Source organism: Sebastes fasciatus, chromosome 23, assembly GCF_043250625.1.
Source record: "Sebastes fasciatus isolate fSebFas1 chromosome 23, fSebFas1.pri, whole genome shotgun sequence".
In the NCBI taxonomy this organism is placed as follows: domain Eukaryota; kingdom Metazoa; phylum Chordata; class Actinopteri; order Perciformes; family Sebastidae; genus Sebastes; species Sebastes fasciatus.
Genome location: NC_133817.1, coordinates 21,177,836 through 21,196,734, shown reverse-complemented (window position 1 = coordinate 21,196,734; position 18,899 = coordinate 21,177,836). Strand labels below are relative to the sequence as shown.

Sequence of the window (18,899 nt, the reverse complement as noted above, 5' to 3'; positions counted from 1 at the left end):
ACTTGACTCGTTTTAATTATTTAATTAAAAATAATTAATTTTAATTATTAAAATGTTTTTCATTTTAATTAAAAATAATTCATTTGAATTACTAAATTATATCTAATTTTAATGTATTAAAAATAATTAAAATCATTTAAATAATTGTTTTCCGGCTGAATATCACAATTAAGACTTTTACCTAAAAATTCAGTGTTTAATCTAAAAATCCAGACTTTAATTTTGAAATTCTGATTTAAATGTCAGTATCCTCACTTTTTCCCTAAAAAGAACGTATATTGATAAGAAGTGAAAGTCAATAGTCCGTTCCATTGCAACAAAACCCGTACTGAAATATGATCGATTGAATTTAAAAAAAATATATATATATTGTGTGAGAAACCTGAGCACCAGGAGAAAACCCTAACTATATGATCGATTGAAGTTTTATATATATATATATATATATATATATATATACAGACGTAGGCAAAGTTGTTGGTAACGTTCCGTTAAAGAGAGAAAAACCCACAATGGTCACTGAAATAACTTGAAACTGACAAAAGTAATAATAAATAAAAATTTACTGAAAATGAACTAATGAAAATCAGATATTGTTTTTGAATTGTGGTTCAACAGAATCATTTTAAAAAACAAACTAATGAAACTGGCCAGGACAAAAATGATGGTACCCCTAGAAAAGATGTAAAATAATGTGACCATAGGGACATGTTAAACTAAGGTGTGTCCTGTAAATAGCATCACAGGTATCTTCAAACTTGTAATCAGTCAGTCTGCCTATTTAAAGGGTGAAAAGTAGTCACTGTGCTGTTTGGCATCATGGTGTGTACCACACTGAACATGGACCACAGAAAGCTAAGGAGAGAGTTGTCTCAGGAGATCAGAAAGAACATTATAGACCTTCATGTTAAAGGTAAAGGCTATAAGACCATCTCCAAGCAGCTTGATGTTCCTGTGACTACAGCTGCACATATTATTCAGAAGTTTAAGGTCCACGGGACTGTAGCCAACCTCCCTGGACGTGGCCGCAAGGGGAAAATTGATGACATATTGAAGAGACGGATAATACGAATGGTAACCAAAGAGCCCAGAACAACTTCCAAAGAGATTAGAGGTGAACTCCAAGGTCAAGGTACATCAGTGTCAGATCGCACCATCCGTCACTGTTTGAGCCAAAGTGGACTTAATGGAAGACAACCGAGGAGGACGCAAATCATAAAAAAGCGAGACTGGAATTTTCCAAAATGCATATTGACAAGCCACAAAGCTTCTGGGAGAATGTCCTTTGGACAGATGAGACAAAACTGGAGCTTTTTGGCAAGTCACATCAGCTCTATGTTCACAGACGCAAAAATGAAGCATCCAAAGAAAAGAACACTGTACCTAATGTGAAACATGGAGGAGGCTCGGTTATGTTATGGGGCTGCTTTGTTGCATCTGGCACAGGGTGTCTTGAATCTGTGCAGGGTGCAATGAAATCTCAAGACTATCAAAGCATTCTGGAGCGAAATGTGCTGCCCAGTGTCAGAAAGCTTGGTCTCAGTTGCAGGTCATGGGTCCTCAAACAGGATAATGACCCAAAACACAGCTAAAAACACCCAATAATGGCTAAGAACAAAACATTGGACTATTCTGAAGTGGCCTTCTATGAGCCCTGATCTAAATCCTATTGAACATCTGTGGAAGGAGCTGAAACATGCAGTCTGGAGAAGGCACCCTTCAAACCTGAGACAGCTGGAGCAGTTTGCTCACGAGGAGTGGGCCAACATACCTGTCGACAGGTGCAGAAGTCTCATTGAGAGTTACAGAAATCACTTGATTGCAGTGATTGCCTCAAAAGGTTGTGCAACAAAATATTAAGTTAATGTTACCATCATTTTTGTCTAGGCCAGTTTCATTAGTTTGTTTTTTTAAATGATTCTGCTGAACCACAATTCAAAAACAATATCTGATTTTCATTAGTTAATTTTCAGTGAATTTTTATTTATTATTACTTTTGTCAGTTTCAAGTTATTTCAGTGACCATTGTGGGTTTTTCTCTCTTTAACAGAACGTTACCAACAACTTTGCCTACGTCTGTATATATATATATATATATATATATATATTTATTTATATAATATATAGAGGGAGACCTAAGCACCTGGAGAAAACCCTAACTCTATGATTGATTGAAGTTATTTTTTTTGATACTTTGTTTTTATTGCTTTTCCATGACAGAAAGACAACACACACATAGAACAATGAAACACAACAAAAAACATGAAAGGATACAGATTGCCCTGTCTCTATAAAGTTTTCTTATTACTGATTGAAGTTTTTTATATATATTTATATACTATATAGTCGGAGAAACCTGAGCACCAGGAGAAAACCCTAACTGAAATATGATCGATTTAAGTTTTTTTTTTAAAACTTACTTACTTATTTATTTATTTAACTTTTTAAGCCAAATACAGCTAGCAGGAAACTGGCAGAACCCGATACGTCATACGTGCAGGGCGGTGCAGTCCCGTGGGTCTGATGACCGTTGCCGCTTTCAGTCCAAAATGGCGGCAGCTGTCAAAAAAGCACCAGAGTTTCATCTCTTAGCTTTTAAACTCTTTGGCATCACATCAGAACGTCTTCCAGGACAGACGGATGAACGCCACATCAGGATGTCCTCCAGGACAGACGGATGGACGCGTCACATCAGGACGCCCTCCAGGACAGACGGATGGACGCGTCACATCAGGGCGTCTTCCAGGACAGACGGATGGACGTAACGTCAGGACGTCCTCCAGGACAGACGGATGGACGTAACGTCAGGACGTCCTCCAGGACAGACGGATGGAGGCGTCACATCAGGACGTCCTCCAGGACAGACGGATGGACGTAACGTCAGGACGTCCTCCAGGACAGACGGATGGACGTAACGTCAGGACGTCCTCCAGGACAGACGGATGGACGCGTCACATCCGGACGTCCTCCGGGACAGACGGATGGACTCGTCACATCAGGACGTCCTCCAGGACAGACGGATGGACGCCGGCGGCCTGCAGACTCTGTAGGAGTCTCTGAACGGTGGCCTTCTTCCCTTCAGATCGTCTCCACTGGACCAGACTGGCCAGAACCGCCCCGTGAGTACTGAGACGGTGATCGGACCGACACCGGAACAGATCCTCCGCGGACAGACCCAGATCCATCAGGACCGCCTCCCACTCGGAGCCGAGCCGAGACGCCAGCCGGGACAAGTCCCGATCCGAAGGAACCTTCTGGAGAACCGAGTCAGGAACCTTCCGGACGTCTGCAGAGACGACGGGGAACATTTTAATAAATTCAGTTCTGAAGGATTAAATCTGAGTTTTGATTTGTTATTATTATTATTGTTAGTATTATTTTTTATCATTATTATTATTGTTGTTATTATTACTATTATTAATGTTGTTATTATTATTATTATTAATAATAATAATAATAATAATAATAATAATAATAATAATAATAATAATAATAATAATAATAATAATAATAATAACTATTCCTCTGCTATGAATCCTGTTTTTACTCTCCAGATGAAACCAGTCCTAATCTCCAGTCTCTCTCCAGGTGTGAACAGTGAACTTTATGACTCTGTGTCTTTAAGTCTCGGTGTTGACAGGTCGATGTGGGAGGGGGGGGGTTGGACTGTTTGGTCTTCATTCATTGGACGACAGTGTGGACAAAAAACAACAGAAGAAGAAATACTATCAGCTCGTTTTCTGTGTCGCAATCAGTGTTTTTGTTTCAGGTCACCGTGACACAGGAAGTCACCGACGGTAACCGACGGTAACCTCCTCCTCGCTGTGGTTGTTTCACAACTCCTGGACTTTTATTACAGACGCACTCACCTGCTGGCTCAGTACAAGCAGAGAACTAGTGCCACCAGTACAGTACAGTACCAGTACCAGTACCAGTACAGAAGGTTTTAGACTTGTTCATTTCTCTGGTTTGGTTTTTCTTCTCACTCTGATGTGATTTGAAGAAATTTTTTTAAAGAACTATATAAAAACAATTTTAAATATTCAAAAGACACATTTATTTATTTATTTTTATTAAATCTTAAATTTATTTTTAAATACATTTATTCATTATTAAATGTATTAATTTATTTTAATTAACTCCTAAATGTATTCTTACATTTATTTTTAAATGTACTTATTCATTATTAAATGTATGTATTGATTTATGTATTCATTTCAATTATAATTTATTTTTCAAATGTATTTATTCATTAAATGTATGCATTTATTTATGTATGTTTTTATTTATTCTATTAACTTTTACATTTATTTTTGCATTTATTTTTAAATGTGTTTATTCATTATTAAATGTATGTATTTATTTACGTATTTATTTATTTTTATTAACTCTGAAATGTATTTTTGAAATTATTTTTAAATTAAATTATTCATTACCAAATGTATGTATTTATTTATTTATGAATGATTTTCCCCTTTGCATTTCACCCCTTATTTATTTCCCCAAACTTATTTACTCCTATATTCTTTTCTTTATACATTTCTGCTTCATAAACAAGATGAGGGGGCTGTCAGTCAACGTGTGTAAAAGTAAATTAATAATTAAAATGCAAAAAATTAAACAGAAGAGTAAATAAATGAGGGAATTAATACAAAGATAAATAAAGAAGCAAATTAAAACAGAAATATCAATTTATGCCACATTTTATCAATTAATTAATGCCTACATTAATTTTATATAATTTTTGGTACATTTAATGACATATCTATTTATTTGCAGTTATAAATTTACTTTTTATCCAGTTTTAAGTTACATTTTTATGATACACTTTTTAGATCTTGGTGATTTTTAACTCTTTATTTTTAACAGAATTTTATTATGTTATTTATTATTTTTTCTATTCATTATATTTTATTTTATATTATCATTTTATATTATCGCCTGCATGAAACAATGGGTCAGAACAGACAGGGTGAAGTATCTAAGATGTCTTTTAGTCGTCCATCTTCACCACGTCAGCAACATCCACCCTCGCATCAGAACAACGGAGTCTAGTGTAAGAACAGGGATTCTCCCTTTTCCTGAGTCCTTATTAACTTTCCTTCACACCTTTCCTCATGATGTTTACTCTCCAGGTCGAGGAGAAGTTGTTAGGAAAGGACTGTTGTGTGAGTCAGACAGACTTTAACACTCTTGTCTGAATAAATCCTCCTGTTAACATGTTTCAGCTCCTCTGACTCCTTGGAGGAAACACTGAACCATGATGGTGTAATAAAGCTGAATTAACTCTCTGACTGTATCTGAGCCAGTCAACATGTGATGAAGGAGCTCTGAATCATTCGGCTCTGCAGCTTTAAACACTGACAGGCTGCTGCTGCCAAGATTCCTGGAAAGCAGCAATAAAAGGAGGGGGAGGAGGAAGGGGAGGAAAAGGAAGAAAAGGAGGAGGAGGGAGGCCCCCGGCTGGAAAACAAGCTCTCCCCCTCTTCCTCCTCCTCCTCTTCCTCCTCCTCTTCGACTGTCTGACTTCTTTAAAAGGTGTGTCAGACCTCAGACTCTCCGTCTTTTTATTTCAGAGTTTTCTTCACTGTAAAAAACATCATCTGATCTTCTTAAAACCAACTCAACTTGTTTCCAAGAATTCACTCTTTTGTTTGTCCCACTAATTCCTGGAAAACTTCTTGGAAAACGTCCTGGAAAATTCTGGAAAACTTGGAAGCTGTTCTGAGAAAAATCCCCTCACTGATAAAAATAAATACTCGTCTGTACCTGATCAACTGATCAATCATTGTTCTTCTCACAAGTCTGACTTTATTTTATCTCAGATTATTCCAACTTTATCTGCAAAATTTAATCTCAGTATCGTCACTTATATCTCTGATTTTTGGACTTTAATCCTAAACTGTTCGGTCTGAAATCTCAAAACTTTTATTTTAAGAATTTAATCTCAAAATCTTATCTTGTACTTCAAAATGTACTTTTAGAATTATATCTTGTATCTCACACTTATATCAGAATTATAACTTTTTTTTCGAATATGTCACTTTTATTATATTTATATAATTGTTTTTATTTATTTTTTATTTCAAAATATAATCTCAGAGTTTTGACTTCTTATCTCAATTTTAATTTAAATCTTGAAATATGATTTGCTTCAAATTTCTCACATTTATTTCAAATATTTTATCTCACAGTTCATTCATCTCAAAATCTAAACTATAATTTAAGAATTATTATTTTCATTTGAAAATGTAATCCTAAAATTTTTACTTTTATGCCAAAATTCAGACGTTATTTTTGGAAATTAATTTCCTCTCATCTGAAATGTCTCATGTTTTAATGTCTGTACAAGTGAATGTTGACAAGTCGTTATTAAAAGGTACTAACCATTATTTTTCCTTATTTTCATATAATCTTTTTTATTTTATCTTTTAACTATTTTTTATTTATGTATCAATGTGTCTGTGTGTGTACATATATACTTTTTTTTATATATTTATTTATATTATTTATATATTTTTCTTTTCGGTTGTCTTGTTCTGTTTGTACCAGTGGGTGTATAAAATACAAAAATAATATTAATAATTGCAAATATACATTATGTTGGACTTTCTGTGGATGTACTACTTCATGAGTTGATTGCAATTAAAGTTATTTTTTTTAAAGGCAATAAACCATATAATATTTTTTTTATTAAAAAATATTGAATATATGTTCCATTTATTTTTCCATTTTTCATTTATTTCATTGCATTTTAAAATGTATAAAACAAAATATTTTCATTAATAGATAAGAGGGGGAAATTAAACAGAAGAGTAAACAAATAAATAAATAGGGGAATTAATATAAAAGGTAAATAAAAAAAAATATTTTGAAATAAATGAATGGCTACATTTATATTTAATATTATTTTTGCTACATTTAATGACATGTTTATTTATTTATGGAGTAATTTATTTATTTTTGATTTTGGTCTTTTGTACCCTTTTTTCACACAGAACTAATCTGAAACTGGATTTTAAACTGTGATGTGTTCAGGTGCAGTAACTACTGAGGTGTAGAAGCTAACAGGTGTACTGTCTGGTTCCCGTCTCACCTGTAGAGCTGGGTCCAGGTCCGGGTCCGGGTCGGGTCTGGAGCTCCAGCAGCAGCTTGTCTCTGACCCAGCTGAAGTCGTCCAGAGACCGGAGGAAGCAGTGGAAGGCCCGTGGTCCGCGGCTCGGCAGCAGCTCCAGCAGCTTCAGGCTCTTGTGTCTGTTAGTCGGCTGAGACTCGATGTCCTCCACCTGAGACTCCGTCAACACGTTCTCCTGGTACAGGAACGGAACGATAGTTTCACTCACCAGCAGCTGCCCGGACAGTTCCAGCCTGTGAGACCGCAGCAGAGCTCTGTGGACCGGATCCATGACGAGCCGAGAGCCGACACTACCTCTGTAAACTCATACCAGTTAATCTTTTATCAACTAACTCCTTTATTCATCTGGAAAACTTACCGTGTGGTCGTGAAACTACCGGAAAAGTTACAGTTTCCTCTTTGTTATTGTGTCCGACTGGAAACAAGCCAGCGGAACCAACGTTTTACTCACGCTAACCACTCAATTTCCCATTTTACACTCAATAAATCTTCTAATAGAGTGCAAGACTTTAATAATTGTTCAACCAATTTAATACAGTGCATTATCATAGACCACTCTCTAATTCGGCATACATGTAATAAACCAAGTATCACTATTTTTTAAAGAAAAGCTCAACGTTTGTACTGACTAAGTGGTGGGCAGCGACTAGCAAATAGCGTACGCTGACGCTAAAATAAAGGTTTTGTATGAAAAAAGTGCTTCTTGGTCGATCAACTATATTACGAATTTACTACAAGAATCTAAAGTTTCCGACAAAGCTCACATTTTATGTTCTATCAAGTGTTAATAGTTAACGACAAAAGAGGAATCCTAAAATCGGGAGATTTTTCAATGAAATTCGGCTGAATGGTGTCAACACGGTAGACTACGGGGCGTGTTGGGGCAGAACAATTCAATCCACTTTTTGAGACGTTAATTTATTTTAATCTACAGGGACTCATATTGATTTCGGCATATATTTAATACATCAAGCACCACTATTTACATTAAAAACACCCAATGTTTTGGACTGACAACGTCTCGTTTCTGCAGCCCTCTCTACTAACAAACAGCAGGAGTTAATGCTCAAATGAAGACTTGTATTAATGTGAAGGCCACTCAGGCTACTACTATGCCGAATTCACCAGAAGACCCGGAAGCCATTTACTTTAATATGCATGTTCTATCAGGTGATTATACTTTATAAATCATCAAGGAATCCTAAAACTGACAGATTTACCTATAGAGTTCAGCTCAATATTTCCCTTACAGTACAATTACATTACAATTAAATATTTAATGACAGCCGAATTTATGAAATTATTAGGGACAATACATTCAATACATAAAATAACATTACTTACAGGAAAAAATAGTTTTATACTGAGTCTCTTGCTTTCACTGTAAGGATAGTAGCTGGCAAACAGTGTGATCCAATGCTATAATTAAGTTTTTTATTAAAAATATTTCTATTTGATAGGTCAAATTTATGCCGAATTTACTAGAATACCTGATACTTTCATAGGGGCTCATATGTTATTGTGTATCTAGTGTTTGTATTTACAGAGTAACGAACAAACCTAAAACTGGAGTTTTTTTTTAATGCAACCCTCATTAATTCTTTGGTGATACTTATTAATTATCTGTAGCTGTAGGTCAGCAGTGTCAATGGCCTCTCAGTTGTATTTTATTAGTGATTTATGGGTATTGTAAAACGTTTTATATTTTATAAATTGGCAATTATAATAATGTGTTAATGGAATTTATATTTACATTCATACATTCCTGTTTATCTGGTAGAAGGATCACTGACAGCTTTCATATAAGTGAGGGTATGAATTTCAGTGTTTTTGGCTTATATAAAAATAAGAGTGTTTGTACAGAAATACAATAATGAGGGTGAAACCTAAATAATAATTGACATTTTAAACATCCCTAAATAAAAGTGAGACGACACCATCAGCAGAACTATGGAGGACGGAACCTGCCAAAATAAAAAATAAATAAATGACCTGATAAATAAATAAATGAATAAATATGTTATTAAAAGTAACAACAATAATATTAAAAAGAAATGTTACCATTAATTAATAGATACAATGTGAAATACATTTATATTTCTGTTTGCCCCCTCATCTACATAATGAGGCTGAAATGCATAAAGAAATGTAAAATGAAAAGAATACAGACATAAATAAGTTTGGGGAAATAAATAAGGGGTGAAATGCAAAGGGGAAAATTGTGCAGAAATTAATAAATATATGCATACATACAGTACATACATTTAAAAATAAATATAAATTCATAAGAAGTAAGTGCAAAAATAATAATATATAAATAATTAAAAAATAGAAATAAATTAAAAATTAAGTAAATACATTTAAAAATTGTTAAAAATAAATACATAAATAAAAGGGAAAGCTGTTTTAATATGCTTCTTTATTTATTTATCTTTATATTAGTTCCCTTATTTATTTACTCTTCTGTTTAATTTTCCCTTTTATTTATGTATTTATTCTTATTCATTTTCAAATGTACTTATTTTTTATATATATTCATTTATTTATGCATTTGTTGAATTTATTTGTGCTCTTATTTATTTATTTTTAAATTAAATTAATTTAATTTAAAATGTATTTTTTATTTTATCACGTTCCGTCCTCCATAGATAACTGATAACATACAGAGACACCAGACAGTAAAAGCTGTATAATAATAAGTCAACACATCATCCTGATGAAGCACCATATAAAACCTTTATTTCTGTCCTGGAGCTGATCAACGTTACAGAGGCACAGCTTCCTGTCAGCAGACGGACTTAGTCTTTACAAAAAACATGTACCAGAAAACACAGTGTGACACAATCAATAAATATGTTTTAAAAATCAAACAGCTGCAGGGTTCACTCCACAGCTGGGATATGTACAAACATCTGCTCATTGTGGTTTATGTTCAGTAATAAAGATTTATTTTACGTCTACAGAACATGCACTTTATCAGCGTAGAATCGTAGCTGAAGGAGAAAACAGGCGACCCTTCCCTTCAATGATTAGCCCTCCATACAAAAATATTATAACAGATATTAACAGAAACATCACGTAGAGTCCACAAACGCCCCGTTTACCTGAGTGACCTCCTGTTAAATGACCACATCATAAACTGATCCTTTAAAACTTTGGAAGAGACGCCAACATGGAAACTAGAGTCACAGAAACCAGCTGATAAAACATGAAGAGAAGCAGATTCAAAGTTCAAACTAATTAGATTTAACAGGGAACTCACAGAGCTGTGGAGTGAAGAACACTCGTGGCAGGCCAGAACCAAAAGTTTTTACGAACTAAAGTGCTACTTGATGGATCAAATATACACCGAATTTACAGGAAGATCTGTCACTTTAAAAGAGGCTCATATTTTAGGTTCCACCAGGTGTTAATAGGTAACAATCAACAAGGAATCCTAAAAACGCCCGATTTTTAAATAGTGTCTGGTTTATGTCTCCATACAACAAAACACACAAAAGGGGGAAACAAATGATATATATATATATAAATATGGTAATATGGTGTTAGGTTATAGCCGTTAGTTGCTGTCCAGAGTGGACTAGAATGACCTAGATTAGTTAGAAGAGTTATTTATTAGCATTATCCCTGATAACAAGTCAGATAAAGCAATATTTGATTCACAATAATGATTTATAGTTAATTTTCATTGTCATGGAAATACTGGAAAATGTATTTATTTATTAAAACAAATTTATTATATTTTATTTATTAATATATAAAAAACAATTTATTTTATTTTATTAATTTATTGAAACCAATTTATTTATTTTTTATTTATTTATTAAAAACAATTTATTTAAAGAAACCAAACCAATTTATTTAAAGAAAGTTATGTATTAGCATTAACCTTGATAACACAAGTCAGGTAAAGCAATGTTTTACTTATAATAATTATTAATGGTTCATTTTCATTGTCACGCAAATACTGGAAACCACAATCAATGTGTTGTTTAAATGCTTTGAGCAATAAAATACAACACAGCGTCCATGTTGTTTCCACATTTCGACTTAAAGCTCATGAATGTATGGAGGACGGAACTTTCCAAAATAAAAATAAAAATAAATTAATAAATAAATAAATTACTCATAAAAATAAATAAATGTCATTAAATGTAGCAAAAATAATATTAAAAATAAATGTAGCCATGAATTAATTTATAAAATGTGACATAAACTGATATTTCTGTTTTAATTTGCTTCTTTATTTATTTAACTTTGTATTAATTTCCTTTTTTATTTACTCTATTTAATTTTCCTTTTTATTTATTTTTAAATGTATTAGTTTCGTATTTATTCATTTATTTTTTTTAATCTATTTTTAAATATATGTATTTATTTATTTATGTATGATTTTTCCCTTTGCATTTCACCCTTATTTATTTCCCCAAACTGATTTATTTCTGTATTCTTTTCTTTTGACATTTCTGTCTCATTATTCAAATGAGGGTGCAAATCAAAACAGAGATATCAAGTTATGTCACATTTTATCAATTAATTAATGGCTATGTTTATTTTTAAATTATTTTTGCTATATTTAATGACATATTTATTTATTTATCAAGTCGTTTATTTATTTATTTTTTGGACCATCAGAGGAGCACCTGAATGCACCATGAAAACCTATAATTTGTTCAGATTGTTGTTTTTATATTATTAGATTATAATAATCAGATTTATGAGATTATAATCTGCAGATATTTGACTCAAAATAAATGAAGTAGTTCCACAGAGTGGGGGGATACTACAGGGTACCAGAGAGCCTTTGTTTTCCTGTGCTCTGATTGGTCCAGAGTGTCAGAGTACTACATCCAGCAGGACAGAGTCCAGCAGGTCAAACTGTGACGGCTTGTTTTTATACGCTGTCATCGATCAGGAAGCGGCGTCCTGCTGCCTCACTAACGTTTGGCCCCGACTGAACCCAACATGGTCGTCAGCCAGCCAATCACAGGCCTCCATTTCCTCTGTGTGTGCAGGTATCAACAACAACCTGATGATGATGATGATGATGATGATTATGTTGACTTTAAAACAGGAAACCTTTACTGAGTTTAGTTTCTGTCAGTTTGTATTGAATTTCACCTGATTCTCTTTATTGTCTGGTTCTATAATTTATGATTTTATTTTATAGTTAGTTGAATAATAATTCTGTGATTATGTCTTCTGTGATGATAAATTAAATATCTGGTTGGACAAAAATAAATAAATAATTAAATAAATTGTGAAGACACTAATTTGGGCTCGGAGAAACTTTTCTCTGACATTTTATAGACCGAATAATTTATTTAAAAAAATAATAACTAAGACTACCCAAAAAAAGGCAAGTTTATTTCCATTTCAGATTGAAGGGAATGTTTTTTAGCTGGATATAAAAGTCTTAATGGATCACTAAACCGTGTTTAAAAACTCTAATGAATCACTTATTTATATCGCTGTCTTCAAAGCCACCAGACTCCATTCACAAAAACAGTAATTTTACCTCTCGGACGTCACTGCGTTCTGCTATAAGCTGAGGGTGCATTGACATTTGCAAAATAACGGAAAACATCGCAGATGGACCGACATTTAATGATTTTATATCTCAGTTAATAGTTTTGGGTTGTGGACTGTTGGTCGGACACAACGAGACATTTGAAGACGTTAACGTCGGCAACGTAACAACCTGGATCTCCAGCGTCTTATACAACTCTAGTTTATATCAGCGTCTCTTCTCTTCTGGTTTAAAGGCGTCACGTTGGAGCTAACAGTAGTTTTAAAGTCACATTGTGGTCAGATACAGTAGAGCAGTACTGACGGGTCATACTAGTACTTACTGCACTGTAGTACAGGTTCAGGAGTACTTCAGGGACCATCACCATCTTGCTGAGGTTTCCTCCTCCAGCTCTGCTTATTGCGTGTCCCTGCTGGAGCAGTGCATGATGGGATTGGTCTAAATCCTCAGGGAGCTGTAGTCCCGCAGGGCGCCGTCTACACGTTGTAGGTGTAGTCCGTCAGGTAGTCCTTCAGTCTGTTGGGTAGCGGCAGATCCTGGACCTGCCGCGTCCTCCGGTTGATGGCGATGCGACAGAGGTGCTGCAGCGACGGCGTGGCGGTGTACACCGGCTTGGTGAGCAGCAGCTGCACCGTGCCGTTGGGCGGCGCTGCCGAGGGCTGAGAGTTCGACGCCGCCGCCGCCCCTGCCTTGTCGCTGGTCCTGGACAGCTGGACGTAGTGCTCCACCAGGTGGACCACGCTGTCGAACTGCTTCAGCCTGGGTTTCACCAGAACCACCGAGTCCAGCTTGAATTTACCGTGTTTGTACTCGATGCGCAGGTTGGTGGGACCCGCCGACGTCATGGCGGAGATGGTGAACAGGTAGTCCCTCTGAGAGCTGTCCCGGACCAGGAAGGTCCCCTCAGAGGCGTCCTGGAGGATCTCTTTGGCTTCGTTAGCGGTCAGACTGCCCCAGTACCAGCCTGACGCCACAGAGAGAGAGAGAGACAGGAAATACATCAAATACTGAAGAACACAGATATTATGAAATTATGAAATCTTAATAAACAACAACGATAGATTAAATGGTTTCAGTTGTTCACACATTTTGATGCGATCAAAGTCTGCTTGGGTTTTTGGCCGTAGCCATCTTGATTTTTGGCCGTCTGTTGCTATCTTGGTTTCTGGCCGTCGCCATTTTGGTTTCTGGCCGTCACCATCTTGGTTTTTGGCGTCACCATCTTGGTTTCTGGCCGTCGCCATTTTGGTTTTTGGCCGTCACCATTTTGGTTTTTGGCCGTCACCATCTTTGTTTTTGGCTGTCGCTATCTTTGTTTTTTGCCGTCGCCATCTTTGTTTTGGCTGTCACCATATTGGTTTTGGGCCGTCACCATCTTGGTTTTGGCCATCGGCATCTTGGTTTTAGCCGTCGCCATTTTGGTTTTTGAACGTCGCCATTTGGGGTTTTTGGCCGTCACCATCTTGGTAATTGGCCATAGCCATCTGTCGCCGTCTTAGTTTTTGGCCGTCGCCATCTTGGTTTTGGCCGTCGCCATCTTTGTTTTGGCCGTCGCCATCTTGGTTTTTAGCCATCGCCATTTTGGTTTTTGGACGTCGCCATTTTGGTTTTTGGCTGCCCCAATCTTGGTAATTGGCAGTAGCCATCTGTCGCCATCTTAGTTTTTGGCCGTCGCCATCTTGGTTTTGGCCGTCGCCAATTTGGTTTTTGGTCGTTGCCATCTTGGTTTTTGGCCGTCACCATCATTGTTTTGGCCGTCTTCATTTTGGTTTTTGGCCGTCGCCATCTTTGTTTTGGCCGTTGCCATCTTGGTTTTTTGGCCATCGCCATCTTTGTTTTGTCCGTCTCCATCTTTGTTTGGCCGTCGCCATCTTGGTTTTTGTCCGTCTACATCTTTCTTTTGGCCGTAGCCATTTTGGTTTTTGGCCGTCACCATCTTGGTTTTTGGCCGTCACCATCATTGTTTTGGCCATCGCCATTTTGGTTTCTGGCCGTCTCCATCTTTCTTTTGGTCATCGCCATCTTGGTTTTTGCCGTCACCATTTTAGTTTTGGCCGTAACCGTTTAGATTTTTGGCTGTCGCCATTTTGGTTTTTGGCCGTATCCATCTTTGTGTTGGCCGTCACCATTTTGGTTTTTGGCCGTCTCCATCTTGGACTTTTTTGGCCGTCGCCAACTTGTTATTTTTGTCCGTCGCCATCTTGGTTTATGGACCATAAACTCAAAATTTTTTTACTGAGGTAATAAATCAAGTGAGAAGTAGACTCATTTTCTCATAGACTTCTATACAACCAGAGGAGTCGCCCCCTGCTGGCTGTTAGAGAGAATGAAGGTTTAAGGCACTTCAGCATTCACTTCTCAAACACATCACATTACATATATCTGATTGAGCCTCTGGGTCAGTGTACAGGTGTTTGTTACCTGTGTTCTTCAGGTCCTTCATGGCCAAGGCGATGCGGCTCTCATCTGATTCCACAGCCCTGGAGTTGTTGTCGGCTCGTCTGTCGCTCTTGATGCTTTCTGTGGACTCGGAGGACTGGCAGGTCATTGGATAGATCCAACCGTCAGCCTAGTTCTAGGCCCACAGCTTGGACATGGAGGAGGTCTGCAGCAGCCAGACGAGGGGGGGGAGACGTTGCACTGGTCTCTGCACCAGTCTATACTGGGAATAAAGGAAAACCATCAAAACAGTCCCACTGCTTCAAGATTAACATTATTATTCATTTCAAAATAGTCCTTTTACTGGAAACTCAGCCTGTTCCTGTCAAATTGAACTCCATTCAAAAATGTATTAATTTAAGATAATATTGTTCATAAATACAAATACAGAGCTAACAGAGGACAATATCAGACTTTTCAATAAATCAACAGGGTCACATGTTAAATTCTGCAAACAAGTGGTTCACTCAACAGCACAACATTGGAAACTTTTTAGTCTCTGAACTTGAATATCTTCGGACTAAACCAGACATTTGAAGATGTAACTGTGGACTTAAACGGACATTTTTACAATTTTCGGACGACCAAAGAGAAAATAATAACAACAAAATTTGACCAAAGTTTAAACATGTGGTTAAAAACAACCAGATCGTAGTAGATATGACAAAAATATAATAAAGACATGAGATGATTTAGTTTAATTATGGGAGGTGGGTTGGAAAAGAGTGGAAATGATTCAGGTCTGAAGGGGTTAATAAGATGTTCAGTTTTAATACAGTTTACAATAATGTTAAATACAGTAATACAATTTAAGGTGATCCTAAATTGTTAGAATTTTGAATGGAATCTGGTGTAATGTTGCAGTTTTCTCCATTCTTTACTAGAAAAATAAACAAGTTACTTTTTATACAGTTTATTTGCTCAAACTATTAAAAGTAAAGTTTTAAGATATTGACCAACTAACAGTTAGGACATTCATATAAACTACAAAATGTAACTGCGTTGTTGTTGTATTCTGTGTTACTACAATGACCCCTGTATCTATTGTTATTTCCTATACCTGTGATATTACATACCTTTATATCTTAAAGTACTGCAGGGGTAGTTTCTTATTATATTCAGAATTGAAGAGTGGACAGTAATAAACAGAAAACAAATTGTATTTTCTTTAGAACCGATTTGTAAACCAGCCGACAAACCAGGCGACCTTAAATTGCTAGAAACTTGAACGGAGTTCGGAGTAACGAAGCAGTTTTCTCCACTCCTTCCTAGAAAGATCAACAGAGTGAAGAGCAGGCGACAGTAAGCTGCTTTACATTAACTCTAGCGCTTCTCAGTACTGTTGTTATGTAATGAACCACGTTACTCTAACATGTTGATCTCTCTTTATAACTTTGATATTTTAATAAATACGGATTGGCTGCTTTTTTTTTTGCAGGTTTGCATGCAGCAACATTAAATTGCGAGAATTTTGGACAGAATTCGTCGTAAAGTGAGAATATATAGTTATATAACTAAATGGAGAGTTGTTTCTTCTGGGCAGAATTTAAGAACGGACAATAAAATATTTTTTTTTATTGATTTTCTGACATATTTGTACACCGAGCCGAGGAGACGTAAAAATGCAAGACTTTTTAATGTAGTTTGGTGACAATATCCCCCGGTCATACGGACAGATTACAGACAACTATACAGGTGCTTTATTCTTTATTTCTCTTGTGTTTGTCATCACCACATACTGCCCGTTATATGTGTAATAAGCTATATATATTTGATATATTAGTATATAAATTCTGCTTTTTTTCAAAGTGGTTTGTGAAGAACACTAACATTGACTTATTCTCAGGCAGGTTTACACGTGGCGCTTACACAACCGAGGAGATGTTAAATTGATATAATTTTGAATAGAATTTGGCAGATGGTGATTTTCCATTTGTAGTCAGATTATATTATAATCCTTTACCTATACTAGAGGTGAATCGATTATTGTGTGAAGAAATGAAGACTGGACTGTATTAACATGATGTATTTTCAGGCAGATTTAAACTCCAGTCTGAACTGAGGTAACATTAGAATTTGGTGTAAGGTGATTGATTTTTCCATTTTGTAGAAAAATAATCTGTTTAGATTTACATACTAGTAGGTGATTTGCTTCTTGTCTGCAAAAATGAAGACTGAACTGTATTAATAATATGTAGATTCAAACACCAGTCTGCAGCTATGGTAATGTTAAATTACTAAAATTTTGAATAGTATTTGGCACAATTTTTTTTTTCATTTTGTAGCCTGTTAACCGTTTATATATCTCTCTCTATATATCTATATATATCTATAATGTTAGATGAATGGCTTCTTTAGTGCAGAAATGAAGACTGGACTGTAACGTTATTTAAACACCAGTAAACCGAGGAGGTTCCGTTAAATTGTTATAATAATGACTGTAATGTGTCCCAGTGGACAGTGTCTCGGTCCCCCGCTAGGACACTGTACAGAGGAGCAGGACAGGTGCCGAGACGCTCGTGCTTCTCATCCCCGCCTCACCTGTCCGTTACACGTGTAATAAACTACCTTATGTTATTTAACGTTATTAGAATAGAAACACACGTTTACCATACCTGCTCGGTGTCGGTGTCGCAGCTAGCTGCTAGCTCAGATTATCCTCCATGAACAGCCGACATGTCGGCGACATTTACGGTGTAAATCCAGAGACGTCCCGGTCCTGTGTGTCTTTATCTTCTGTCCGGTTCGGTTTCCGTTAATGCTCAAACAGCGGGTCGGTGCGGAGACGAACGGAGGTCCGACCGTCGACAGATCGGTTTGAGATCCGAACCGTCAATCAGTCAGTCAGTCAGTCAGTCAGCGCTCCGGTGAGTCGAGGACGAGAAACAAACAAACACAACACCGATTTATTTCCGGTTCCCAGAGCAGCTAAAAGAGCAGAGAGTGAGTCCCGAACATGGTGTCCGTCCTCCCGTCAATGAGCTGGGGACAGAGTCGGTCCTCCGGAGCCGAGCAGAGCCGAGCACAGCCGCCTAATAACCGAGACGAACCGGGAACAACCGAGAACAGCAGAAACACAAAAGAAGCGTTTCCAGGAACTTTCCAGGAATAAAGTCACGTGGTGCAGAGAGGACCGATTTAAGGTGGACTGACACACACACACACACGCACTGACACACTAACACACACGTACACGTATACACGCACTCACACACACACGCACACGGTGTGCCTTCAGGTGAAATATTTCAGTTACAGGTTGAACGCACGTGCACAGCGGTGTGCACAGATGTTTTTGAGGCTTCAACAACATGACAGAGTTAACTGGAGAACTCAGCACCGGGTCAGCGGGTTCAAACAGGGCCGGGTACAGGGTTTACACACTCTGGGTTCACCTTCACCGCCTGATGGATGCAGAACTGAAGACTGGACAGTAATAAACATAAAACAAATTATATTTTATTTAAAGTCGATTTTTACACCAGCCGACAAACGAGGCAATCTTAAATTGCTAGATTTTTGAATGGAATCTGGTGTAACGTAGCAGTTTTCTCCTTTCTTTACTGGAAAAAATAAACAAATTAGTTTTGATACAGTTTTTGTTCAAACTAGAAAAAGTAAAGTTTTAAGTTATTGACCAACTAACAGTTGGAACATCCATATAAACTACAAAATGTAACTGCGTTGTTATTGTATTGTTCTGTTACTACAATGACCTCTGTATCTGTTATTTCCTATACCTGTGATATTACATTACATACTTTATATACCAGGGTTGATTTCTTATTGTATGCA

The 18,899-nt window shown here is 36.4% G+C and overlaps 2 protein-coding genes across 3 annotated transcripts; both read right to left on the bottom strand.

The window, feature by feature from the left end:
- Positions 1 to 2,079: 2,079 nt before the first annotated feature.
- On the bottom strand, positions 2,080 to 8,060 carry cradd (CARD and death domain containing adaptor protein). The gene is made up of 2 exons (XM_074624919.1): positions 7,097 to 8,060; positions 2,080 to 3,286 (listed from the first exon to the last, which is right to left on the bottom strand). Exons 1-2 carry the CDS (start codon positions 7,404 to 7,406, stop codon positions 2,991 to 2,993), a joined length of 606 nt encoding a protein of 201 aa, XP_074481020.1. The 5' UTR covers positions 7,407 to 8,060; the 3' UTR covers positions 2,080 to 2,990.
- A 1,793-nt stretch (positions 8,061 to 9,853) lies between these two features.
- Positions 9,854 to 18,218, bottom strand: socs2 (suppressor of cytokine signaling 2). 2 transcript variants are annotated; one of them, XM_074624917.1, is made up of 3 exons: positions 17,720 to 18,218; positions 15,087 to 15,327; positions 9,854 to 13,629 (listed from the first exon to the last, which is right to left on the bottom strand). In XM_074624917.1, the coding sequence occupies exons 2-3, from the start codon at positions 15,211 to 15,213 to the stop codon at positions 13,142 to 13,144; spliced, it is 615 nt and encodes a 204-aa protein (XP_074481018.1). In that variant the 5' UTR covers positions 15,214 to 15,327; positions 17,720 to 18,218; the 3' UTR covers positions 9,854 to 13,141. The 2 variants fall into 2 exon arrangements, with proteins under 2 accessions (XP_074481018.1, XP_074481019.1); XM_074624918.1 differs by having other exon boundaries at positions 15,087 to 15,322.
- Positions 18,219 to 18,899: the final 681 nt, after the last annotated feature.

What these genes read in the sequence shown, in the direction of transcription:
- cradd (XM_074624919.1), bottom strand. Translation starts at nt 7,406, where the DNA reads ATGGATCCGGTCCACAGAGCTCTGCTGCGGTCTCACAGGCTGGAACTG. An exon ending in ACCTGGACCCAGCTCTACAG is followed by an intron (nt 3,287 to 7,096) that starts GTGAGACGGGAA and finishes TCGTCTCTGCAG; the next exon opens with ACGTCCGGAAGGTTCCTGAC.
- socs2 (XM_074624917.1), bottom strand. Translation starts at nt 15,213, where the DNA reads ATGACCTGCCAGTCCTCCGAGTCCACAGAAAGCATCAAGAGCGACAGA. An exon ending in GAAGGACCTGAAGAACACAG is followed by an intron (nt 13,630 to 15,086) that starts GTAACAAACACC and finishes CTGTGGCGTCAG; the next exon opens with GCTGGTACTGGGGCAGTCTG.